Source organism: Microtus ochrogaster, chromosome X (genome assembly GCF_000317375.1).
Source record: "Microtus ochrogaster isolate Prairie Vole_2 chromosome X, MicOch1.0, whole genome shotgun sequence".
NCBI classification, from domain to species: domain Eukaryota; kingdom Metazoa; phylum Chordata; class Mammalia; order Rodentia; family Cricetidae; genus Microtus; species Microtus ochrogaster.
This window is the reverse complement of record NC_022026.1, coordinates 57,884,417-57,911,042: the sequence shown is the minus strand read 5'-3', so window position 1 is coordinate 57,911,042 and position 26,626 is coordinate 57,884,417. Positions and strand designations below refer to the sequence as shown.

At 44.4% G+C, this 26,626-nt stretch overlaps 1 protein-coding gene and 1 long non-coding RNA gene across 2 annotated transcripts in view; both read left to right on the top strand.

Moving 5' to 3' along the window:
- The first annotated feature begins 184 nt into the window (after positions 1-184).
- Tspyl2 (TSPY like 2) lies at positions 185-5,869 on the top strand. The gene is made up of 7 exons (XM_005358898.3): positions 185-1,112; positions 2,254-2,331; positions 2,430-2,541; positions 2,623-2,768; positions 2,899-2,993; positions 3,269-3,948; positions 5,145-5,869. Exons 1-7 carry the CDS (start codon positions 321-323, stop codon positions 5,288-5,290), a joined length of 2,049 nt encoding a protein of 682 aa, XP_005358955.1. The 5' UTR covers positions 185-320; the 3' UTR covers positions 5,291-5,869.
- Positions 5,870-6,720: 851 nt separating this feature from the next.
- The window catches only part of LOC106144098, a 37,182-nt gene continuing 17,276 nt past the window's right edge, over positions 6,721-26,626 (top strand). Inside the window, exons 1-2 of the long non-coding RNA XR_001229198.2 lie at positions 6,721-6,755; positions 11,710-12,041. This is a non-coding gene — a long non-coding RNA (uncharacterized LOC106144098). The remainder of the gene's footprint in view (positions 6,756-11,709; positions 12,042-26,626) is intronic.

The window sequence follows — 26,626 nt, the reverse complement described above, 5'->3', positions numbered from 1 at the left end:
GGTGGGAGCTAAAGGAGCCAATTAGAAAGCGATGACGTGTAGTGTTGGCAAGCGGATTGCGTGAGAGAAGGCAGGGGTTGAGGGAACGCTAACGCCTCCTCCAAGGCCCGCAGCCAATGGTGGGCAGAAGAGACGCCTTGTCACGGAGTGGGCGGGGCCTCGGCGACTGGCGCTGTGGGAGGGCACGTCAGAGCGAGGTGGTGCGCAGAGCTGGTCGCGTGAGGTGTGGCGGCTCCGCTTCGAGAGCGACTGGTGGCGTCGGCCTCGTCTGAGAGCAGAGAAGAGCCCGTGCGATTCTCTGAGCTTTGAGCGCGGTCACCATGGACCGCCCGGATGAGGGGCCTCCGGCCAAGACCCCCCGCCTGAGCATCTCGGAATCCTGTCAGCGCGACCTGCCGCCCCCGCCACCCCCGCCGCTCCTGCGACTGCCCCTGCCTCCACCCCAGCAGCGTCCGAGACCCCTGGAAGAAACCGAGGCTGCACAGGTGCTGGCTGACATGAGGGGGGTGGGCCCCACGCTGCCCCCACCACTGCCCTATGTCATTCTCGAGGAGGGAGGGATCCGCGCGTATTTCACCCTGGATACTGAGAGTCCCGGCTGGGATCCTGCAGTGGAATCAGGATTCGGGGAGCCCCCTCCCACAGGGATCATGGAAACACTCCCCTCTTCAGAAACCTCGGGGGGAAGCGTGGAAATTGACTTTCAGGTTGCAGAGCCCAGCAGCCTTGCTGGAGAGAAGGCCCTAGAAACCTGTAGCTTAGCGGGGTGGGGGCCCCAGATGTTAGTAGGTCCAAAGAGGAAGGAAGAGGCTATCATCATAGTGGAAGATGAGGATGAGGATGAAAAGGAAAGTTTGAGGAGGCGGCTGCGATGGCGCAGGCGAAGGAGGAGGAAGCAGAGGATGGTGAAGGAGAGCCGAGAGAGGAGTGCCCAGAGGATGGAAAGCATACTGCGGGCCCTGGAGAGCATTCAGATGGACCTGGAGGCGGTGAACATCAAGGCAGGCAAGGCCTTCCTGCGTCTCAAGCGCAAATTCATCCAGATGCGAAGACCCTTTTTGGAGCGCAGAGACCTCATCATCCAGCACATTCCAGGCTTCTGGGTCAAAGCAGTATCCTTCTCATCGATATTCATGGGCCAGAAGCCCATGATTGAAGGGGAGATGTGCAGAAGAGAAAAAAGGGGTGTGGGGGAGGGTCGGAGATGGGAATGAATCTCCATTAGAAGATTCTAGATTGAGTGGGATGGCAAGAGGACAAAATAGAATAAAAACTGGACTGCAGATAGAATAAGGGTAGCACCGTAACATTAAAGAAAATGGATCACAGACAGTAAAGGGGGGGGTGACAGAGAAGGCACATAACTGGTAAACAGGATCACAGATAGTGAAAGGGGGGGGATACAGGTAATGAACTGACCATTGGGAGGGAGGGCAAATGAACTTCATTGAAAAGTGCTGAAATCACAAAAGGCTCTGTAGGCACGAGTCTCTGCTTAGATATCTAGAGACCTCAAAGCTGTCCACAGTACCTCCCTTAGAGGGGAGAGGGTAGAACACCTGAAGAATCAGAAGACCACTTTGATGTGGAGGTCAAGTGGTTAAATGAAAGAAAAGGTAGAACAGGAAGAATCCAATCTACTATTGGTGACTGTTGAGCTCACCCCCAGGAAACATATATATATATATATATATATATATATATATATATATATATATATATATAAAACATATTTGAAATGCATAGGTTCATCATTTTAATAGAATTTATTTAGATAGAAATACTTGGCCCATGATGCAAAGTGTCACATGATCACAGGCCCTCAGCAGTTTCCATACCTAAATGTGAGGCAACAGGGCGTAAGCATACCAACCACCAGAGCCATTTATCTATCCTGTGCATACTGACCATCAAGCCCTGTCCATGTAACATGTAAATGCAGGTTCTTGGTAACCAGATACATTATTACTTAGACCTGGGCTTTCAGCTCCCAGACACAGCATTTTGTGAACATAAGCACCTGTCACCAAGAGGCACGGATCACATGAACATGGTCAGAGAGCCTTAGCATCCAGATACGCAGCAAATCTGAACCGTGGCAGCCTAGCACTGAGGCTGAGCATTGCATAACCACTCATTTACTCCACATTTGTCACTCGGACACAGAAGGAACCCTCCTGCTCCGACCCGTTTTGCTCTGTCCTCTTTCATATTGAACAGTAAATCCTTGACCTAAACTGCTCCACTCATTAGTTCCTCAACCACCCCAAAATTTCAATCTTGATCAACCAACGTGATGAAGACATTTTCCGCTACTTGACCAATCTTCAGGTCAGACCAAGGAGGAAAGCCAAGGATCCTTAGAGGTGAGGGGGGGTGGGAAGGGCCACAGAAGGGATACATACCACCATTACCCCCACCCTGAGCAGGTACAGGATCTCAGACATATCTCCATGGGCTACAAGATGAAGCTGTACTTCCAGACCAACCCATACTTTACAAACATGGTGATCGTTAAGGAGTTCCAGCGCAATCGCTCAGGTAAGCGTCAGTCCCAGAATAAATCAGTGGCCCCCATCTTCTCATTTCTACTCTCTTCTTCATCTCGTCCTCTTTTTCTAGGCCGGCTGGTGTCTCATTCTACCCCAATACGTTGGCACCGAGGCCAGGAACCCCGGGCCTATAATCGCAGGAGCTATGACACCAGAGAAAGCTTCTTCAACTGGTTTTCCAACCACAGCCTCCCTGAAGCTGACAGAATTGCTGAGGTGAGGCCCCCTTCTGGCATTGCCAAGGAAAGCCTTGCAGACTTGCCTCTGGGTGCCTGAGAAATTGGAGGTGGGTTTTAGGGCTTATACTCATGGCTCTTTTCTCTCCCCCCCCCCCGTCTCTTAACAGATTATCAAGAATGACCTATGGGTTAACCCAGTACGCTACTACATGAGAGGAATTGGCTACAGGACAAGCAGAAAGAAGTATGAAAGAAGGCACAGGTGATTCAAGAATTGGTGCCTGAGAGGGTTTTTTTGTTTGTTTGTTTGTTTGTTTTTAATGGGGCAGAGACTAAGCTAGTATCACACAGGATTTAGAGAAGTGCAAAGGACCATTGAGATAATCTAATGCATTGTTTGCAAATGAGCAATCATGCCTGAGGTTACATAATCAGAAGTGGCAATGGGACTTTCCCCCATTCTTAGAAGCCCTAGTACCCTACTGCCTTCCCAGTTTCTCCCATTAACCCTATACTCAGCTTCAAACTTCCCTACAGGAAATTCAGGAATGCATATGAAATGGTGATCATGGAAGACATTCATCACCCTTATGCCACTGAAGGCATTCTCAGTGAAATCTCAGAAATTGATGAGATCACTGACAGTGAGGCCATTCATGACATCAAGATCTCTGACTTCATGGAGACCACCGACTACTTTGAGACCACTGATAATGAGGTAACTGACGTCAATGAGAACCTGTGTGACAGCGAGAACCCTGACCGTAATGAGGGCCCCAACAATAAGATCTTTTACAACAAAAAGAGCAATGCTGCAAGTACAGATGACAGCAGTGAGACCCCAGAAGAAAAGAGCACCTATGACAGTGAGGATTCCAACATTGAGAAAGCTGATGGTGACAACGACAGCCTAGGTGACAATCAGCAGGGTAATAATACCCAAGAGAGCAGTGATAGTGACAATGGAGATGAGGGCAGTGATGATGAAGATAATGATGGTAATGAAGGTGACAGTGAGGGCAGTGATGATGATGGCAATGAGGGTGACAACGAGGGCAGTGATGATGACGACAGGGACATTAAGTACTATAAGAACGGCACTGAAGTCTTTGATAAGACTCTGGAGAACAGCACCAACCAGGATGGCTATGAGGAGGAGGTCGAAATCATCTCTGAAGAATCAATGCAGAAAGAAGAGGAGGAGGCCCATGCGGAAGGTGAGCTAGACCCCTCCCCCTTCCTCTCTCTCCTGAGACTGCCCAGGCTTCTTTGGGCAACTAGTGGTGAGGTAAACAGAATGTATGTTGTCTACAGTCAGAGAATAGAGCAGTTAATTCCACCTCAAGATGTGGAAAAGGAGAGAGAGAGCTAGAGAAAGGAGGTATTTGAGCCCTTTCCACAGAATAGATCAGTAACCTAGAATGTTCTGAAAGCTGCTTCTCACAGAAAGGTTTCCTGAGTAAATACATTAGGCAAAAAAAAAAAAAAAAATGCATACAACGCCCTCTCCCAGTTCTGAAAACCCTGCCTTTAAAAGCCATATTTCACTTGACAGAACTCCACATTTCCCAAACTTTTTGACCACAGACCATGTTTCTTGTCCAACAATGTATGCATTTGGGGAACACTTGTGGAAGTCTGAGGGATAAAGCAGTAGTTAAGGTGATCCTCCGTTTATTTCTGGCCTGAAAGACTGCTAAAAGAGCCCATTTGAACCTGGCTCCGGGCAGTCAGAGGAGAGAGGAGCCCCTGAGGGAGGTCAAAAACGGGGGAAACCATGACTGAAGGTTTGCTCATGGGCCTCCTGGCAAGCTTCCAATGAAGAAAGGTGCCCAGCACGGAGAAAAGTGAAGCATTTAGTGAGAGAGCAGCCAGCCACATACATAGATTTGGGGTAAGCTAGGGAAACGGAAAGAATTGCCAGTCTTCGTTGCCTCCCACCTGATAGCATCTCTTTTCTCCAAGGATGGGAGGCAGGACTACCTAGCTCTGGAGTGGGGGTGGGGAACTGGACAGAAGAAGACAAACGAGAGTTTGTTTGGGTCACACTAGGGGCAAAAAGTGACTGATAAGCATAAGCCCAAGGCCTCGCTGAAAAGGAGACACTTGAGGAGGATGGGGGCGGGCAGAGGGAGAAAAAGCTCCTTTCAGGAATGTGTCCATTTTGAGCAGGCAAAGATAAATGCTCTGCCTCCTGGTTCCCTCCAACTCCTCTAACCTTTGGGTTTGAATACAAACAATCTCAGTGGCACTTCTCTCCCTCCTGCTCCCAACCCCGTGTCCTTTCTCTCACCCTCCCTGTTCCAAGCAAAATCACTAGGCAAGTGGTCCCAGCCCCTCAAAAGCCACAGCTATTTGCTCTGTTCACTTTCCGAGGGGCGTCCGACCACGCTCCTCCTCCTCCCCTTCACAGGTGTGCTAAGCGAGGACAGCTACGAAGAGGAGCAAATCTTTGAGGAAGAAGGAAGTGAACTGAACTCAGAAGATTCTGATGTCCAGGAGGTGTTGCCGGTCCCAAACGCTTGGACCAGCCTGGGGAACAAGGAGAAAATGGGATAAACGTCTTACCCTTTGGGGGCTCTCTCTATATACCCCTATACCCTATCCCATTTGCCCTCCTCTTCAGCTAGGGCTGTGTGGCCCCACATTGCACTTCTGGGGGCAGACCGACTTAATACACGGGTTTAAAGTTTATTTTTATGGTTTAGTAATTGCAGAGTTCTTATTTGGAGGAGGAATTACTCTCCCCTTTGGCCCTCCTCCCTGCAGGCTTCTGTGTGCTGCTAATCTTATTTATTGTGATGCCTTGGTCAGGGCCCCTCTAGCCCCCTTCTAGTGTGAGTGAGCATAGGCCCAAGCCCGCCCCCTCTCCCCGTGCTGTGCAAACATCGTGATCACATCGTGTAAGTGAGGAGGGCCGCCGTGACCTTCGTCACAACTGTGCTGTGGCCTCGAGACTCTGCTGCCGCCCCCTTCTCCGAAGTTTCTTCCCAACCGCTTTCTTCCCTTTACCGGCCCTGACCGCTAGCCCGCCTCAGTGTCTTTGCAAGGCAGCTTCGCCTTTGTGATATTCCTGCTCCCCAGAAGTTCCGCCCCTTTCCCCGTGACCCTTGACGATCCTAATAAAACTGAGCAAATTAAAAGTGCCACTTGGAGTCTTTTGTCCGCCTCACTGCGCCGTCCCTTCGCCAGCAGGAAACGCCCAGACACGACGGTGGTACTGAACGGTTCCAGGCTTTGCGAGACTGCAAACGCATTGCATCAGACCAATGCGGCTTGTCCTAGCCAATGAGTGGACGAGCTTGAGGGCGCCCCCTCCCACCCTCAGAGACCTTAGAAACCCAGCCAGGTAGGAGAGAGCTTCCCACGCCTTTCCCTCTGGCGCACGCGCAGAGAGATCCTGCTCCTAGAACATCAATTTGGTGACTCATCTATTAATTTTCAGTGCGTCAAACCATTTTTCAGGCCTAGTTGGAGCTGGGTGTGGGGGAGCTATCTTTCTTTTTTCACAGATAGTTAAAAAAAAAAAGTCACGACAACAGTCTAGACAGCACAACCAAGTCACGAAGAAGTGCTCGCCTGTCTGGGGAGGGGGGAGGGGTGCAGGGTTCCTGGCCTTGAGCCCAGTGGGGAAGGCAGGAAAAAAAAGATGGCCTAGGTCGTGCAGTTTGCATTGAAAATAACGAAAAAGCAAGGAAAATTACCGTGTAGCCATGTGATTAGACGAACAGGCCCAGCCAGAGCTGGGAATCTAAAAGGCTGGCTTTCTCTGGGAGACCTTGGAAAGTGCTTAATATTATTTCAACGCACCAAAAATGTTTACCATATTCACTCGATCATAATAGCGACTAATTTTGAAATATTTTTATTATTTAAGATGTATTTCTTTTTATGTGTGTGAGTGTTCTGCTTGCATATATGTATGCACACCAATTGCGTGCCTGGTGCCCATAGAGGTCGGAAGAGGACATCAGAACCTCTGGAACTGATGCTGGGACCAGAACTTGGGTCTTCTGCAAGATCAGTAAGTGCTTGTAACCACCGAGCGTCATTCCAGGCTCCTAGTTCACTAAACTATGTGTAGTGTACATAGGTAGACGTAAGAGCGGGTGTCCAAGGGGGCAAGAGGCATCAGATTCCCTGCACCACCCTACCAATGGTGGTCTAGGAACCAAACTCTGATCCTCTGGAAAAGCAATACATACTCTTAACCACTGAACCATCCTTCAAGCTCCAAAGATGCCTTTTAAGTATATACCCTAGTGGGCTTTTCATCCAAAGCCTTATTTTGCAGGACAGCTTTATCAAATTTGCATTTTTGGAAATGCCCTCTTCTGATTGCCAGGGACACAGAAGGAGAGCCCTGTGGAAGTGGGCTTATCTGTACCTCAGATGAGAGGGGCACGATGTGTACAAATTTGGAAATTTGTTCACTTTTGGTTTTGTTTGTTTTTGAAACAGGGTCTCTCTGTGTAGCCTTGACTGTCCTGGAACTAGCTCTGTAGACCAGGCTGCGCTCATACTCACAGAGATCCTCCTAGCTCTACCTCTTGAGTGTCCCAGCTGAATTCAGAATTTTGTTTGTTTGTTTGTGTTTGTGGGATTTTTTTTTTTTTGAGGTAGGGTTTCTTTGTGTAACAGCACTCTCCGTACTGGAACTCACTTTGTAACCAGGCTGACCTCGGACTCATAGAGATCTGCCTGCTTCTGCCTCCTGAGTGCTGGGATTTGGACATTTCTAAAAGATCCTTTTTTATAAGTTTCAGAACAGTTTTAGATTTGAGAAATACTGCAAAAAAATAGAGAAGTCTTGACTACCTCACAGCCATTTTCTTTATTATTTACACTTCACATTAGTCAATTAAAGAACCAATATCAACACATTGTAATTATCCAAAGTCTGTATCTTATTTAGGCTTCCTCAGCTTTAACCTATGGCCCTTTTCTATCTCAAGTTCTCACCCAGAATACCACACTGCACTTAATCGTCTTGTTTGTCTCCTTAGGCTCCTCTTGGTTATGGCACTTTCACAGTTTCCTTGTTTTTTGAGACTCTGGAGTTGTCAACAGTTGAACAGTATTTTGTAGAATGTCCTCTGACTGAGAATTATCTCTTATTTTCTGCTTATTAAAGAGGGTTATGGGGTTGAGGGAGAAAGACCACAAATGTTACATGCCATTTTCATTGCATCCTATCAAAGGTAGATACTATCAATAGGACATCACTGTAGATCTTAACTTTGATCACCTGGCTGAGGCGATGCCTCTGAGGTTTATCTGCCCTAAATTTAATCTTTCACCCTGTCCTGTACTCTGCAGAGAAGCTAAGTGTAGCCCTGCTTTAAAAAATGAGGACTCATGCTCCTTTTACTTGTGAGGAGAGTGCCTACATAAATTTACTGGAATTCTATTGCACAAAAATCTCCCTGTTCCATAACAGCTTTTAGGGTACTGGAATTGAGAGCCTTTACCTATGGTAAGAGAGAGAATAAAGGAGTAGAGATGGTACCAGGTTGCTGTGGGATCCTTGGCAAGGACCCTTCCGTTTCTGGGTCTCTTCTTTGACATGGCTTGAATGCTAGAGCTTAGACATCGCTCTAGCTGTTCTTGGTAAATATTTTGGAGAAGAGATATAGATTCTGATGACTCTGATTTTGACCTTGATTCACCTTGTCAGAGTAAGGTAAACAGAATTGAGACTCAGAAGGGAGAAATGTCTTAGCCAGGCATGGTGCTGCTCACGTGTAAGTACTCAGGAAGCCGAGGCAGCAAGATTGCTTAAGCCCAGAATTCAAGTCCAGCCTGAGCAAGATAGAAATGTTCCATATAGTCTATATTCCTCAAAAGGAAAAACATGCTATTACAAAAGGGGACTGGATGGTGGTGGCACACGCCTTTAATTCCATCACTTGGGAGGCAGGTGCAGGTGGATCTCTGGGAGTTCGAGACCAGCCTTGGTCTACAGAGCGAGTTCCAGGACAGCTACACAGAGGGACCCTGTCTCAGAACCCTCTCCCCGCAAAAAAGAAAGCAAAAGGAAAGAAAAAGAAAAAAGAGTAGGGCATGATGGTGCACACCTTTAATCCCAGTGTTCAGGAGGCAGAGACAGGCAAATCTCTGTGAGTTCGAGGCCAGCCTGGTCGCCTGATCTACAGAGTGAGTTACGAGACAGCCAGGGCTGTTACACAGAGAAAGCCTGTCTCAAAAGAAAAACAAAAAGGGGGGCCGGGCGGTGGTGGCGCACGCCTTTAATCCCAGCACTCGGGAGGCAGAGGCAGGCGGATCTCTGTGAGTTCGAGACCAACCTGGTCTACAGAGCTAGTTCCAGGACAGGCTCCAAAGCCATAGAGAAACCCTGTCTTGAAAAACCAAAAAAAAAAAAAAACCAGAAAAACAAAAAGGGGGGTGTCTTATCCAAGACTAGAGTTTATAGAAAAGAAATTTAACCAAGGCACCTTGTGGAGAATAAGGATCTATATCTCTGAACTATCTGAATCCAGTCCCAGTGAGCATGTGTGTGTGAAGGAGAAGGGAGAAGAGGTCTTAGGGGCAAAGTCCCTGGTATGGACCAGAAAGGAAGTCAGTCAGCTTGGCAAGAATAGCTCAGTCAGTCTAACAGGGAGCAAGCCTGGTTCCTCTTACCTCAGTGTATCAAAATGAAGTAATTCCTTCATCCTCTCTAGCAGGTCTCAGTCCTCCCAATTACTATTTTAGCCTAATTTTTCTGGCAAAATCAGCCCAGGGGTAGCAACCGGCCTAAGATCCCAGGACAGAATCTAGCCTTGAAGCTAGTCTTTGAAGTCTAGTCTTCATCATGTTCTTCCCCAGTCAAATCCTCCGTTCTTCATCCAGGCATTTGAGACTCTTCTTTAACCACTCTATCCAAAAGGGTCCCTGATCTTCTGGGACACTCTTAGGAACCCGTTATGGGCGTTTACTATGGTGGGCCAGGGTGGTTATGCCCTGAAGTGAAGTATGCAACAAGAGGAAGTTCTTCACCCAGAGTGACATCTTGTTACCTGTACCCTCCTTTCTCAATCTGGATCTTCAAAAATAGGGTTAGAATGCTTTTAATGTCAAACCTAGCTCTAACATATAGCATACAGCAAGCATCAGAAAACATGGTCATCATTAGCTGTGACTGGAAAAACAGAAACCAGGGCCTGTTCTCATGTTGAAATTACTTGTTTCTGTAGACTACACATTTTATAGCCCTCTGCCACAAAGGGTCCTGCTGTTGGGTGTGAGGTTCCCAAGATCTCCTGGTGTCATGGAAGTGCCATTCAGTTTTGTAGACAGAATCAGATTGGCAGGGACAAAACCAGATTCAGGAATGTCCCTCCTTAGGTGACCAAAAAAGCCAGCATTTGTTCACTCAATTGCTCATTTAACACATACTCATTGATACCTCCTATGTGCCTTGTACTAGACAGGGTAATAGGAATATAGGAAGGAAACAAAAGAAAACAATCTCTCTCCTATTGGAGCTCAGAGATCAAGCTCAAAATTATTTTTGTCATTTATCTCTTTTATGACCTAGTGAATTCAGTCAATAGACTTTTCTCACAAAAAAATCTTTTAAAATCAGAAAAAACATATCTAGAATTAGAAAGAAAGCATATTGAAATATTAAAATACAGGAAAAATATGCTAGAGTTATATATATGTTGCCCATGAACCCATTAAATGGTAAGGTGATATGGTTTAATGACGACAATGATGTATTTTTATTTGTGTGTATACACGTGTGTGCTCCCAAGCATGCACTCGTGTGCTGTGCAAAGGTGTGCAGCATCTGCGCTCAGGTACCCATGAAGGCCAGAAGAAGGTTTCTGATCCCCTGGAGTTGGAGTTACAGGCAAGTGACATTCATACTGACACCCAAACTCAGCTCCTCTACAAGAACAGTAAGCACCTTTAACCAATGACTCAGCCCTCTGGCTCCCCATCATCATGCTTTTCAAACATGAACTATAAATTTCAGAGATGACATATTTGAGATATCTGCAATTTTATATGATGGACAAATCTCTGATTACGACTGGAGACAATCACCAATATTAGTACTGTCAAGGTGAGTTATATTTCTTGGTTTTTGAAAACAGTATTTCTCTGTGTAGCCTTGGCTGTCCTGGACCTCAGTCAGTAGACCAGGCTGGCCTTGAACTCAGAAATCCGCCTGCCTCTGCCTCCCGAGTATGTGAGTTACATTCTTTGTTGAAAATATGCTAAATGTTGCTAAACAGAGAGGGGAAACAAAGATGTGAATTCGTTCCCATCCAAGTCATTCCTCCTGCCCCCAAGCCCTATCCCTAGACTCTCCTGGAAGATCTGTGCTACCCAAATTAAAAACCTTGCTCATAAAAGGAGACCAGGCTCATAGAAGGAGCCTTCCTGGTCTCCTTTTCTTCTTAAACAGCTTTCCTTTAGAAGACAGAGGACTGGGTTTTATTCTGGGGAATTGCTGCTCAATTTCAGGCCAGTCAGTTTGCCTCTTTTGGAAGGCCAGCTATGCTCACCCACTATACCACCAACGCCCCACCAAGTTTGCCTCTTTAGGCCATAGCTTATTTTACTTGAACACTGACTGACTGCCTATACGCCTAATTTAAAAAAACCAATAAACTCTGCCGCGTATATTGGCTCACACCTTTAATCCCAGTACTGGGGAGGCAGAGGCAGGCCTGATTTACATGGCGAGTTCTAGGTCAGCCAGGGCTACAAAGTAGGGTCACATTTTTTTTCCTCCATGGATGGAATTAGGAACCGTGTTTACCTGGACAGAGAAATATCTGGGCTCGAAAACTCATACAAGTGGGTGTGGAGCTATGGGAAACTGGGAACAGAGTCGTAGTGTCTCTTAGCAAAGCGGTGTAAGGGCAAAGTGCCTACAGAAAGAACGAAGACGTCAGGAAAGTTGGAAGTCTATTCGGTGATTTGTACTTAGCCCAGTTTCGGTTTTTCTGCTTGCTCACAAGCGACCCCCAGAAAGCCGGTCGAATGGACGGACCCTGAAAGAGGAGTGATTCTTTCCTGACCAGTGTTGTTAACGGAAGGGCTTGACTCATAAGCCAATCACACCCTCGAGAGGGTGGAGTTTTCATCGGTGCTTCCATCTCCAACCAATCAGAGGGAAGGCAGAAGCGCAGTCCTCCAATGGGAGTTGAGGAGCCCGCGGTAGTGATGGAGCCCCGCTACCCTGCCATCGCTCCGCTGAGCGTCGCGTGAAGCATCCGTGATCTGCGAGATCTTGCTGTGGGCCAGGTATCCATTCTCCTGCGGCAGCTGTTAGAACCTACGGAGGCTAGAGGTATTCCGCGAAAAGCAGTAAAGATGGGATGGTGGGTGAGAGGGCGGCGGGAGGGGAGAGAAAGACCCTAAACGCCTGTGGGGAGGGACCTGGCGCGCGCTTTTACCTGGGCGGCCTTTCAACTCGAGATCCGTGGGTGGTGGAGGATCTTTTGCGTAGCAAAAAAAAAAAAAAAAAAAAAGCGAATTCGCGAATGCTCCTGTGTCCCCTCCAGACAGCACCCGGTGAGTACCCTTGAACCCACCACCCATGCCCACTCTCTGAACCTCCCCATCCCAGCCTCTAGGGAAAAGATTCCGTGCAGGTCTGCTGCTCACGTGATTGTCTGTGTTCCAGTCTTGACTCCATATCTGCCTCCACCCCCCCCCCAATATTTTCTGTCTCTCTCTTTGAGACGTACTAAGGTATACCAGACTCAGGAGGCCTAATCCTGACCAGACCACTTAAAATCAGCTATGAAACTTTGAACTATCCACTTTACTCATGTGGGCCTCAGTTTCATCATCCGTCAAATGGGGTCGGTCTCTGCCTGAGCCAATGCACATGCTTGGTCCCTAGAAATTTTTTCAATAAATAATGATGATTGTGATTGAAAAGAATATTAATTCTCTTAGTCTGACTTTTTTTTTCACCCTTGCCTATCTCTGGCCCTCTCCCCCAGGGAATCTTTTTGAATGTTCTGTCCTTTCTCTTACCTTTCCACAGCAAACCTATGTCTTTCCCAACCCTAATGTGGTTAGAGGTGCACTATTTATAACAATGAGACTGGCCCAAGGGTAGGGTACAATATGGAGCCTGGCTTGGGCTGCTTCTAAGTCTCTTTGGGGAAAGAGCCTTCTTTGTCCCTCAGTCTTCTCTATTAAACAGGTAGAGAGACACCAAGGACGGAAAGAAAATAAGATTACAAACCACTTTTTAACCAGCTCTGGTGGAGGTACATACCTGTATTCACAACAGGCAGGGGGATTGCCACAAGTTTGAGGCCAGCCTTGGCTACCATAGTGAATTCAAAATAAATCTGCTCTACAATGTAAAATACTGTCTCAACCCTTCTCTATCTCTCCCACACACACACAAAACACTTAATAGCCCTTATGTAATGTTGGTCACCACAGATAGTCCAAGGACCTTCTAATTATGTCTTCACCTAACGCTGAACATCTTTTCTGTCCTCATCCAGGAGCTCTTGGAGAGCAGACCTTTGGAAACCACTGCCAAGTACCATCAAATCCCATCCCCATTCTCATCCTAACTTTGGAATACTCTTGCCATACCTTTGTCATTCTGACACCTATTGATAATGTATAGGTTGATTCTATCTCGATAATGTATAGTTTGAAATACCTCCTTCACTATTTTAAAATGAAGAGCATAGAAAGTAAAATCTACATGGCCAATCCCTCCAAAGCTAATATAACACTTCACTTGTAATATGAGAGAAATTTTTATGTTTGTTTGCTTGTTTGTTTGTTTGTTTTTCTGAGACAGGGTTTCTCTGTGTACCCCTAGCTGTCCTAAAACTCACTTTGTAGATCAGGCTGGCCTCAAACTACAGAAATCTTCCTACCTACCTCTTTGCCTCTTGAGTGCTGGGATCAAAGGTGTGCACCACTACACCTGGCTGAAGAAAAAAAATTATATAAAACAGTATGTACTTCAGTACATAAATACTTGGATATGGCTTCACTAGAAGAAATAATGAAATAATCTTACACATTAGTACATGCATGTGACAACTACATGTGTACTGAGTGGTAACAGTGATACAGTTCCATTTCCATAAGTGATGAGTAATTCATAAAGTTCTAAACAAAAGAATGTGTAAACGTCTCATAGTTTTTGGTTGTCAGGTTTCTAGGAACAAAGGCTTCTAGCTTTACCTCCTAGATCTCTGCCTCCTTACTCCGTTGCACCTACAACGGTCTCCTTAGAGGCACTTGAAGTTATTAGGCACACTTATGCCTAGGTGGTTTTGTTCTAGGGATTTCCTTTCTTCAGAGTACTCTCCCCCCAAATATCCACAGGTCTCACGCCCTCACTTTCTTCAGGTTTCTATTGAATTGCTATTTTCTTGTTGCAGTCTCCATGGCCATCCTGCTTAAAAATTTCTCCTGGCCTCTACACTAGCCCAGCTTTAGCCCCTTGCATCACACCTTCCGTAATACAGTTTGGCGTGGCTTAACAGTGAAAATATATTCTAAGAAAAGTATTATTAGGTAGCTTTGTCATTGTGCAAAATATAGAGTGCTTACTCAAACTGAGACCTTTGTGGCATCACCAAACAATACGATTTTATGGGATGACCATCAATTAAGTAGGTTGTTGACTAAAACATCATTATACAGTGTGTGACTGTATGGTATTTACTTCTGTTGTGTTTGTAACTTATTCTCTAACTCATCACTCAATTTTAAGCTCTAGAAAAAGGAAAGGATGTTGTCTCCCCCCCACCCCTCCTGGCAGATCTGTATTACCTAAAACACTACTTGGGGCATAATAGGCTTTCTTAAATAAATGTTGCTCAAATGGATAAATTGTAAATGAATAAGCAGATTTTTTTTAAACCTAAATAAGGGTTTGGTAGGGCAGTCTAACGTTGCATGGGACCTGGTACAGTTCTTTGTTACGTGGGGCTGTCTTGTGCACTGCAGAATGCTGGGCATCTCTGGTTTGCCCACTAAGTGTCACTAATGCTCTCCAGTGACAGTCAGAACTGCTCTTTGACTTGAACAGAGACCTGGCTTTCCCCTGATCATTCTGGCCCGCCTTTGCAGCCTCTTCGCACTTTACCAGTGAGGAGTGGAAGTAGATATCCTTGATTCGAGTTGCCGTTTCCGTGGATCTTCTTTCTTTCCTGGTTAACCCTCGAATTTTGTTTTCTGGTTATTTTCAGTGCTGGGGAGTGAACCCATGGTCTCTCACAAGCTGGACAAACACTCCGCCACTAAGCAATTTCCAAGCCCTGTTTTCACGATATTTTAGCATTTTTTAGAATTATTCCTGTTTATGTGTATGAGTGTTTTACCTCTATGTATGTACATGGGCCATGTGCATGCCTGGCGTGGAAAGAGGTCAGAAGAGAGCATCACGTCCCCAGATGGAAGTTATGGATGATTGTGAGTCACCAGTTAGATTTTGGGAACTGAACCTAGGTCCTTTGAAAGAGCAACAAGTGCTCTCAACTTCTAAGCCGTCTCTCCAGCACTGTGTTTTCATATTTTTTTAAAAAGGTTTATTTATTTTTATGTGTTTGGCCGGCATGTGCATGCAGTGCCCACAGAGACCAGAAGAGGGCATAGTATCCTCTGGAACAGGAGTTACAGAGTGGGTTGCAAGAGTAACAAGTGCTCTTAGCCACTGAGCCATTTCTCTAGTCTGTGTTTTCAGAATCTTTAAACTTTCAAATGGTTAAGCATTTTTGGAAGAGTTCAAATATCTCCCTAGTGAATTACCTAAATGTTGAGGAGCTATGTAACTAGAGTGTACCTGTCAGTGACTAGAGGGCATTGTCATTTAGTTGTGCTTCCTTAGCTGGAACAGTTCTTTAGTCTTTCTTGTCTTTCATTACTTCAATTTTTAAATTTTTTTTAAGACAGCTTCTCCGTACATAGCCCTGGCTGTCCTGGAGCTCACTCTGTAGACCAGGCTGCCCTCGAACTCCCAGAGATCTGCCTGCCTCTGCCTCCTGAGTGCTAGGATTAAAAGCATGCGCCACCACACTCTGCTGACTTTGATATTTTTGAAGTATCCTGGGCAGTTTTTTAATAGAATCCCGGTTTGTGTAGGTTTCGTTGTGGTTCTGTCAGTTTTAAGTTCTGCATTTTGGGCATGAATACCAGAAGAGATGTTATGTGTTCATTATGTTTCATCAGGAGGGACTTGATAACATTTTGCCTCAGTATTCATTTTTTTGCTTTGACTCCTTGTTCAGTGTGACGCCTGCCAGGTTTCTTTACTGTAGTTACATTCATATACTGCACCACAATGTTCTGATCAATGACAAAAATATGACACTGGTTCCATAAGATTAAATATCTCATGACATGATAAACATTGATCTGTATAAGTAAGTACATTCTGATAAAAATAACAATGAGTTCCTTAGAACATGTCTCTGTTGTTAAGCAACTCATAACTGTACTTCTATTGTATTTATTTCTCTATCCTTTTATTAATTGTATGTATGGGTACACACAGGCCACAGCACATGTATGGAGGGCAAAAGTCAACTTGTAGGAATCACCTCTTTCTCTCCTTGCCTCATGTGTGCCCTGGGGATCAAACTCAGGTTATCAGACTTGGCCGCAAGCACGTTTACCTGCTGAGCCCTCTTACTGGCCCCAAACTCTGTGCGCATACATGCAAGCGTGTGCCTGTCTGTGCGTTTGCTGCTAAGGATAGAATCCAGGAATGCTGAGCAATGCCCCAGACCCGTAGTTTTTCTTCTGTATAACTAATAAGTGATTTATATTAAGGTACTCTTTCAAATCTTAAAGCATCCATGCCCCCTCTGTGTTAGTTGTAAATATACATAACATGCAGCTGCCCCTGCCACTCTTCTAGAAGAGTTTGACCATGTGAGCTCTCACTCCCCTCCCTGTCTGCCTGGTGCTCAGCATCTAATCCAGGGCCTTGCACAAGCTGCTCAGGGGTCTTTCTACAGCTCTAGTCACTGCCATCCACTTTTGAAAAATATCCTTTTAGCCTCACTGTAGCTGATCTTAATAGACCCAGAGATGGCCTTTGTCATAGCTCATCTGGCAGCTCTGTGACCCCCTCTCCTAGCACCCAGAACGACCGTTTCGTATCCTCTCTCTTCTGAAATCTCCGTGCTCTGATCTTCATCAGAGGCTTTGTGCTTACCTGAAGATTTAAAGCTATCAGAATAAAATGTCCATCACTCATGAGGCTGAAGGATGAGAACCATCAGTTCCAGGCAAGATCCTGGCTCATAAAGGAGAAAGGAGGTCCATAAATGCCCACCACCCCACCATCCTCCACATAACGTGAACTTATTTACCTTGCTTTCTCTATTATAGATTGGTCATTTTTTTGCTGTCATTAAAGTCTAATCTTTCCACTATGATTTTTTTTAAAAATACCCATATTCACTTTGTGTTTTTTTATGGTTTATTTAACTTTATTTTATGTGCATTGTTGTGAAGGTGTCAGATCCCCTGCAACTGGATCTTCAGACAGTTGTGAGCTGCCATGTGGGTGCTGGAAATTGAACCCGGATCCTCTGGAAGAGCAGTCAGTACTCTTAACCACTGAGCCATCTCTCCAGCCCCTCACTTTGTGTTTTTTTCCCCAAGACAGGGTTTCACTATACAGCTCTGGCTGTCCTAGAACTCACAGGGATCCCTCTGTGCCTTCCAGGTTCTGGGATTAAAGATGTGTGCCACTCCGCCCAACAAAAGCCCCTCATGCTCTTGAGGACATCGCTTCACCGTTCTCTCTTCTCTGTGAAATCACATGTCAGAAGCACCCAAATATTCTGTTATTGTTTACCATTTTTTCTGTCTCGTATTTCTGGTGCTGGGAATTGAACCATCTCACATGCTAAGCACACACTTTACCACTAAGCTACACCACCACCTGCTTCCATCTTTTTTGTTACAACTTCATTGACATAGATTTTACAGACCATAAAATTTACCCTACTGCTAAGCTATCTCTCCAACCCGTAAAATAAAATCTTTTAAAAATTAAAAAAAAATACCAAAAGGTATTAGATAACCAATCAGGGGCTTTTATCTCTGGAGAAGAATGATTCCTTCTCTTGGCAGTCAGTAATTGCCTGAATGTAGGAGGGGACGTTGTGAGGTTCCCCCATTCACATTGGCACATCAACTGGTATTGTCATTTTCTGGGTCTTGTTCAGGCAACCATACTGTTGACATTTCATGGGTGCAGCTCTCTTGTTTTCTCTCCTCCCCCCCGCTTTCTCACATACATACACATGATACAGTCACACATATATGATACAATCTCAGAACAGACTTCCTGATCCTCTGGTTTTTACTTTTTCTTCCCCCTCTTCCAGAATGGTCCCTGAGCCTTAGATGCAGGAGTTGTTGCTGGTTTGGTGGGGTTGTTTGTTTGTTTGTTTAGAGGCTTTTTTGTTTTTGAGAATTTTTGTGTCTGTGTTCATCATGGATATTGATCTTCAGTTTCCTTTTTTTATTGTGTCCTTATTCATTTTGGGCATCAGAGTAATTTGGCATTATAAAATGAGCTTAATAGTGTCCATTCCCTTTATAGTTTATGAAAACAGTTTGGGGGCATTAGTGTTACTTTTCTCAAAAAGTTGGGTAGAATTCACCAGTGAAAACATTCAGTTTGGAGTTTTCTTTGCTGGGAGACTCTTGTTACTGCTTTCATTTTGTAACTTCTTATGGATCTATTTAAGTTGCTTGTATACACTTGGATTTCATTTTCCTACATCACATGTATCGCTAGAGTTTCCAGGGGCTTGGGAACATAATTGTTATTTGAGAGTATTTAATCTCTTCATTTGTTTATGAGACAGGGTCCCTCTGTGTAGCCCTCACTGAACTAGAACTTGCTACATAGAGCAGCATGTTCTTTCCAGGCCATTCTGCTGCTGTCTGCGAAGCGCTATGATTATGCCATTATGCCTGGTTGGAATCGAATTGCAAAATATTCCCTAAGAAGAGGCAAGTGGATCTCTGTGAGTTTTAGACCAGCCTGGTCTACATAGTGAGTTCCAGGTCAGCCAGGGATACATGATGAGGCCCTATCTCAAAAAAAAGTATGCCCTAATAAACCTCTGGATTTTACTGGAATTAGTTATAATATCCCCCTTTCCACCTCTAGTTTTATTAATTTTTATATTTCTTGTCTTTAGTTTGGCCAAGGGTTTGTTGGTCTTTTTTTTTTCAAAGAAAACTCTGTTTCACTGATTCTTTGTATTGTTCTTTAGTGTCCATTTCATTCATTTCTGCCCTGATCTGTGTGTGCGCGCGCACATGTGCATGCGTGTGTGTGTGTGTGTGTATGTGTGTGTGTGTGTGTGTGTGCGCGCATGCTCTGGGGTCTAGGACTGAATGAAAAAGAGACTGTGAACTTAACACAAGCAGTCACTACTCTCTACTTCCTAATTGTGGCTTTAATCTAAAGAGCTGCCTCGCGCTTCTGTCACTGCCACGCTTTTCCCCACCCTGATGAACTGTAGCCTTGACCTCTAAGCCAAAATAGACATTTCCTTCCCTAAGTTCCTTTGGTGAGGCATTTTGTTATAGCAAGGAGGGCGGTAACTCGTACAGTCAGCTGTTTGTTTTGTATGTTTCTTTTGGTTCTTCCCTTCTTCAATTTCTTTTTTGTGTTAAATGTATTCTGTCTACTATAACCTTTTAATTCCTTTGTAGCTATGCTTTTATTTCAGTTTTCAGTGATTGCTGTAGATGTTACAATTAAAATTGCAACTTGAATCAGTCTACTTTGGGTGGGAGGGAAAGAGGGGCTTTTCTACCGTGTAAGTCTGATTCCTCCCATGTCTATCATAGTACTGCCATAAGAACTGTCAGTAGGGGACTGGAGAGATGGCTCAGTGGTTACAGGCACTGACTGCTTTTCCAGAGGACCTGGAATCAGTTCCCAGTACCCACATGGCAGCTCACAACTGTCTGTAACTCAAGTTCCAGAGGATTTGATACCCATTGCAAAACACCAATGTACATAAAATAAAAATAAAAAAGGAACTGTCAATAGTTTTAATAGTATTTCCTTTATGCAGTTTTTTAAACAGAATAAAAAAATCATAAACAAAAATACTTTGCTTCATAAAATCTGTGTACTTATCTTCAGGTTAATACTTAATTCTTTAATTTCAATATGAACTAGCGTTTCTTTTAAATCTGGTAGCAACAAGTTTTATGTTTTGTTTATCTTAAACTATTTTCATCTTTGTAGGACAGCAATGCTGGATATAGAATTTTAAGTTGATGATATTTTTCTTCTACTATTTTGAAGTTGTCGGCATACCATCTTCCAGCCTCATGGTTTCTGAAGAGAGGCAATTGTTAGTCTTAAGTCATTTTCATTTTTATTTCACTAAAAAAAATCACTTCGTCCAGACTTCCCGAAAAACTTTCAGACTAATCAGAATGAAGAACGGGGATGGGGATGTGCTTCTTTATCTTTCTTCTCTCATATAGTACATCCCGGTCACGGTGTCCCTCCCTCCACTCCTCCTCACCCCACTCCCAACCTCCCTGCTCCCCCAGATCTCCTCCTCCTGGATAATGCTTCATACGGTGTATGTATGTTTAAAAATTGTATGAAAATTTTAAAAAGACAAAACGGAACTGATATAATTAATATGATAGCTATATAATATAAACAACACACTTAATAGAGTGTAAAGTGGCAGTAAACTATCAAAGAACCACATGCAAAATGAAAAGAATTAGCAGCAAGCTACTCCCATGAAACAAACACTGATTGATGCGTGTATTTTCCAGGTTTGCTCTTTTTTTTTTTTAGGGTGCTGGAAATTAAACCCGGGACCTTTGGAAGAGCAGGCAATGCTCTTAACCTCTGAGCCATCTCTCCAGCCCTCCAGGTTTGCTCTTTTTTTTTTTTAATTATTTATACAGTGTTCTGTTTGCAGGCCAGAAGAGGGAACCAGATCAAATTACAGATGGTTGTAAACCACCGTATGGTTGCTGGGAATTGAACTCAGGACCTCTGGAAGAGCAGCCAGTGCTCTTAACCTCTGAGCCATCTCTCCTGCCCCCAGGTTTGCTCTTAACTTTCCATCGTAAAGGCACTGATCACTGAGGCTTCTTTCAAGTATGAGGTTTTTAACATTCATACTTTCAGGACTAGGGATGCAGGTCGGCGGTGACGTGATTCAGCACTCGCCTGGCAGTCCTGAGCTGCAAGTTCTGTTTCGAGCACTTGCAAAAGGGTCCACATATAGACCTTTGAAATTACCTTCTACCTAAAAAATAAGAAAATAAGGCCCAGCGAGATGCGTCGTGGGTAAAGACAATTGCCCCAGGTGACCTGAGTTTGATTCCTAGAACCTACGTAAAGGTGGAAGGAGAAAAGGACTCAACAGCTGTCCTCTGACCTCCGCGTGCATACTGTGGTGCGCACGTGAGTGCTCACGCACACGCACGCGTGCGCACACACACACACACACACAGATGGAGAGAGAGAGAGAATGATAATTTAAAAATTACCCTTTACCCCCCCCCCCACTGCCTCTCTGCCAGCACATCGTTGCTGAAGTGGACAGTGATGTGGGGTGCTATCTAATGGGGAAACAAAGCAAACTCTTCCATTTCTAAAATGTCAAGTCCCAGCCAATGGAAATGAAAGGATTTACGTGAGCAGATGTTACCGTTTGTAGTGGAAAAATGCGAAGTATGAAGATGGTTTAACTAAAACTTCATTCCTTTCTCTCAAGCAACAAGTATTCCGAAGACTAGCACTAAGTGGTATTTAATTCGCTGTACATACAGAGCTACAGAAACTTAAGATTTGCTCTGAAACATACAACCTCATTAAATATTGCCTCCTATTTCCCAGTTTAATTTGTTAACAATTCCTTATGGGGAAAAGAAATATTTTCCACTTTTCAGAATTCTTTGTGAGTGCTTGGAGCTGCACCCAAGTCTTCTGCAAGTGCATTAAGTACTTAAGACCCCGAGTCGTCCCTCCAGCCCCAGGGTTGATGATTTTTCATTGATCTTCTGTCTGGCAATAGTTTTAAAAGTGTAATTTATTTAAATGTGTAGAACTAGCCCTGCTCTCGGTCAGTTTCCATTGACTTGGAGTATCATTTCCGTCATTTCACATTCAGTCCGTATGTGTCCTTAAAGATTGAATAGCTTATAAGCAGCTCATAATTGGGTATAGTTGTGTTACTCCAGTTAGCCTTTTGATTGGAGACTTTAATCTACTTAAACTCAAGTTAATTATAAGAGGTTTTTTTTGTAACTCAAGTGTTTTTTTTTTTTTACTTTTGTAAATTTATTCTTCTCTTATATATTACACCCTCACTGCAGTCTCCCCTCCTTCGGCCCCTCTTCACTCCCGCCATCCACTCTTCCTCCTCTATTTCCCTTCAGAAAAGGGCAGAGCTCCCATGGATGCCAGCCAGCCATAGGACATCAGGTGAGACTAGGGACCTCTCCTCTTGTTAAGGCTAGACAACGCAATCCCATAGGAGGAAAGGCTCCCAAAAGCAGGCCCCAGCGTCAGACGCAGCCCCTGCTCCCACTGTTAGGAGGCCCACAAGAGGACTAAGCTACACAACTGTCACATATATGCAGAGTGCCTGGGTTAGTCCCATGCAGGCTCCCTGGTTGTCAGTTCAGTCTTTGTGAGCCCCTATGAACCCAGGCTAGCTGATTCTGTGGGTTTTCTTGTGTCTTGACCCCATCAAGGCTAATTTAAGCTGATGGCAACTTTGATTGGATTAGGTAACTATGCTTGTATTTCATTCTCACTACGTCTCAATTTTTGATGTCACAGCCTACATTTTTTGTATTGCGTGTTTGTTAAATTGTTGCACTAAGCCGGGCGACGGTGGCGCACGCCTTTAATCCCAGCACTCGGGAGGCAGAGGCAGGCGGATCTCTGTGAGTTCGAGACCAGCCTGGTCTACAGAGCTAGTTCCAGGACAGGCTCCAAAGCCACAGAGAAACCCTGTCTCGAAAAACCAAAAAAAAAAATTGTTGCACTATTCTTTTTAACATTTTGTCTCAATATTCCTAGTAATGGTAAAAAATTAAAGAACTCCCTTTAGAGTTCGAGACCAGCCTGGTCTACAAAGAGAGTTCCAGGACAGGCTCCAAAGCTACAGAGAAACCCTGTCTCGAAAAAACAAAACAACAAAAAAAAAAACTCCCTTTAGCATTTCTTAAAAGGCAGTTATGGATGACTAACTTCCTCGGCTTTTGTTTGTCCGGTGAAGTCTTATGACTCTCATCTGTGAAGAACAACTTTGCCAAGCACAATCTTCTCGATTGGGAAGGCTTGGTTTGGTTGACTGTAGCAGACTGCCTAGCGACCCTCTCACTCTTTCCTGCTGACGAATCTGATGCCACCCTTATTGCAGCTCTCTGTGTGTTGTTTGCTTCTTTTTGCCACTTTCAGAATCCTTTGTTCTTGGTTTCTGATGGTTAACTCTGTCTTTCTCAAGTCCTCTTTGCATTGGATCTGATTGAATCTCTTGGACTTTCCCATACTTAGATAATTATATCTTGTGTGAAAAGTTAAAGCATTTCCTATTCTTTCTTTCAGTTCTTTGTCCCTTTGTCTTTCTCTTCTCTGCCATGTCCTTATGTCCTTTTAATGTTGTTCCATAAGCTTCTTCATTTTCATTCTTTTATTCTACTCTGACTATATATTTTCAAATAGAGTGCCTTTGGGTTCACGGATTATTTCCTCTTTTGGATTCTTTTGATTCTCTGTATTATAAACTTCAGTGATTGCATTTTTCCACTCCAAAATTTTTGTTTGATTTTTTTAAATTTATTTATTTATTATATATACACTTTCCAGGATACAGTGCCAGATCTCATTACAGATGGTTGTGAGCCACTGTGTGGTTGTTGGGAATTGAACTCAGGACCTCTGGAAGAGCAGCTAGTGCTCTTAACCTCTGAGCCATCTCTTCAGCCCCCAGTTGTTGTTTTTTTTATTTTTCCCCTCAAGGGGGCGCCAGAGCTCAGGACGAATGACTGGGAGCCACCGTGTGTTTAGTGGGAATCGAACTCTGGACCTCTGGATTTCAGGACAATCGGGCCATGAACAGTGCTTTTAACCGCTGAGCCATCTCTCCGGACAGTTTTGTTTGATTTTTTAACAATAATTTCTGTGGCTTTGTTAATTTTCCTTTTGGTCACTTAGTGTTGTCTTGCTAACATTGAATTGTTTTTCTCTCTATTCTCATTGGCTGTCAATGAACTTTTCAGTAATTATATTGAATGCTTTTCAGATAGTCCTAAACCTCTTCTTTACAGTTGATGGCTGGTGCTTTCCTTGAGTACTATACCACTGTGTTTCTCTGATTGTTCTTGATCCCTGTGACTATGGTTTTGTGTCTCTACATTTGAAGAAGTAGGATCTTATTTCCATCGTTCTAAAGTGGCTTTTTCTGTGGCAGCCCATTCCTGGTCAGTATGTTTTTTGGACAAGCTTAGTGTGGCAAAGTTGGTTCCTGATACCTGGGTTACTAAGGTGGACCTCATGCCTGGGTCTGTGTTATTCAGCCTAGAATCTTGGATGCAAGAGCACTGACCTATTGGTTGGGTCTGAAGCAGTAGGCTTAGAGTTTATGTCCATGGGTTTCCTCAAATAGAAGCTTGAGGTCTAGGTCCACAGAGTCTACTGGGTACTAGGGTGAGCCTTGAGCTTGGGTCCGCAAAAGCCAGCCAGGATTTTGGACAGTGTCTGGTCTGTTGGCATGTGCCTAAATCCCTTCAGTGAGATCTGATATAGCACAGGGACATTCTTGTGATCTGAATCTGTGGGGCTGAGAATCTAGATTCTGGATCTATAAGACCTAAAGCTTGCATCTACAGAGACTGGCCAGGCACTACTGCCTGCTGGGTAAGCATGGATCCTGTCTATGCCGGAGAAGACTTAGGATCTGAATTCCATGGAGCCTGAAACCATGGGGCCTGACTTAGATCCTGGGTAGGACTGGTACTGGGCAAGTATAGGGCATAGATCTCCGGGGTTCAGCCCCACATTGAAGTCTGCATGGCATATACTTTGACCTTCATTCTGTTAGAATAGCCTAGACTGTGGGTCTTATAGAATGTAGAGATATAGGGGCCAACCTATCACTAAACAGGCCCAGAACATGTGTCTGTGGTCCCAGCTTGGTAACTACAGTTAAGAGGGCTAACCTTAGGATAAGGCAGGCCTGAGGCTACAAAGGCTGGCCCACTGCTAGGGTGGAGCTGAAGTGTGGGACCCAGGGTCACTGGGACATGAGTGGCTATGAAGTAAACTAAGCATATGAGGTCTGGCCTGGTACTTGGACAGGTTTGAGTCTTTGGCCATTCTGGAACCTGTGACCACTTGAGTCCTAGTATTGGGTTGGTTCTGAACCTATCGGGAACAAGTAGCCTAAAGCTTTGGGGAATATGGTGCCTGGATGGGCCTTGAGGCTATCATCAGGTACTGACCTAGAGTCTTGGACTGTGGTAGATGCCCAGAGCTGGACTTTACTGGAATCAGCTGAGTTTGGGTAACCAGAACAAGGCTATTGGCCATGTTTGGGGGATGAATGAACGCCGTGATACAGAACTGGCCTTTCTGCATGTCTTCAGTGTGTCTTCTTACTCTCTACGCCAGGTACTGGAGCCTGCTGCCTGCTTTCCTTAGCGTGAATAATAATGGTTTCATGTAAGGGAAGACAAATGATAGAAAGTCCCACTCTGCCATCTTGATGACATCTGGATTCTCTAGATTTTGTTCACATTTATTTTGTTTTGGTTTTTGTTACTACTGTTAAATGTATTTTTGGTTGTTGCTATGTATTTATTGAATTCTGAATACTAATTCTATGGATTCTGTATTGTATTGTGTGGCTCCTCAGTTTTCTTTCAACATATTTTAAGTTCTTGTTTTTATTTTTAAGCCTGGATTCCTAAAGATAAGGCCTAGGTGAATAAGTTTTGTAATCAGCCTATAATTGCTGAGAAAAATCATAACTATTTATATATTTTTCACTTTTTGTTGTGAAGATCTGTGTGTGAAAACATACCTACATATTTCAGAGAGTTTACGAGACCACCTAAGTTTTTATTTTCTGTTTGCACAGGGTCTTCACAGACAGAAGTGAGTGACTTTAGTCTTTGCCTGTTTTCCTGTGCATATACATGGCCTTGAGTATGTCTACAGCCCATAAAATCCTTAGTAATATATCAGAGCTCTTCAAAGTTCTGGTTGTATCAGTATCTAAAGTTTTCTTTTCATGTCAGGTCTGGTGACTTTTAATCCCAGCACTCTGGAGGCAGAGGCAGTAAGATCTTCGAGTTTGAGGCTAGCCTGATCTACCCATTTTATCCCTTTAAATTCCCAAGGTGGTAAAAGACATTGTCCGGAACTTGGTCACCTTTGAGCTAACACACCAGAGACTGGTAGAAAGTTCACAAAAGGAATAGCCACAATGACAGTGCTATAAACCCTACTGTTTCTTCGAGATTCAGTAGTCTGTAAATGGAGACTGCACTTTTGTTTCCCAGCCACCCAGACCCGAATAATCCCACAGAAACTGTATTAACTAAAAAAAAAAAAAGAAACTGTATTAACTACAACACTGTTTGACCAATGGCTCAGGCCTATTCCCAGCTAGCTCTTAAATCTTAAATTAACCCATTTCTATTATTTTATTTTTTACCATGAAATTTGTGGTTTGTTACCTCATATCTTGCTTCTTGGGCGGCTACATGGCATCTGCCTAACTCTTCTTTCCTACTCTATTGCTGCTTGGATTTCCTACCTTATTATATTCTGCTCTGCCATAGGCCAAAGCAGCTTCTTTTTTTGGGGGGGGGGGGTTTCGAGACAGGGTTTCTCTGTGGTTTTGGAGC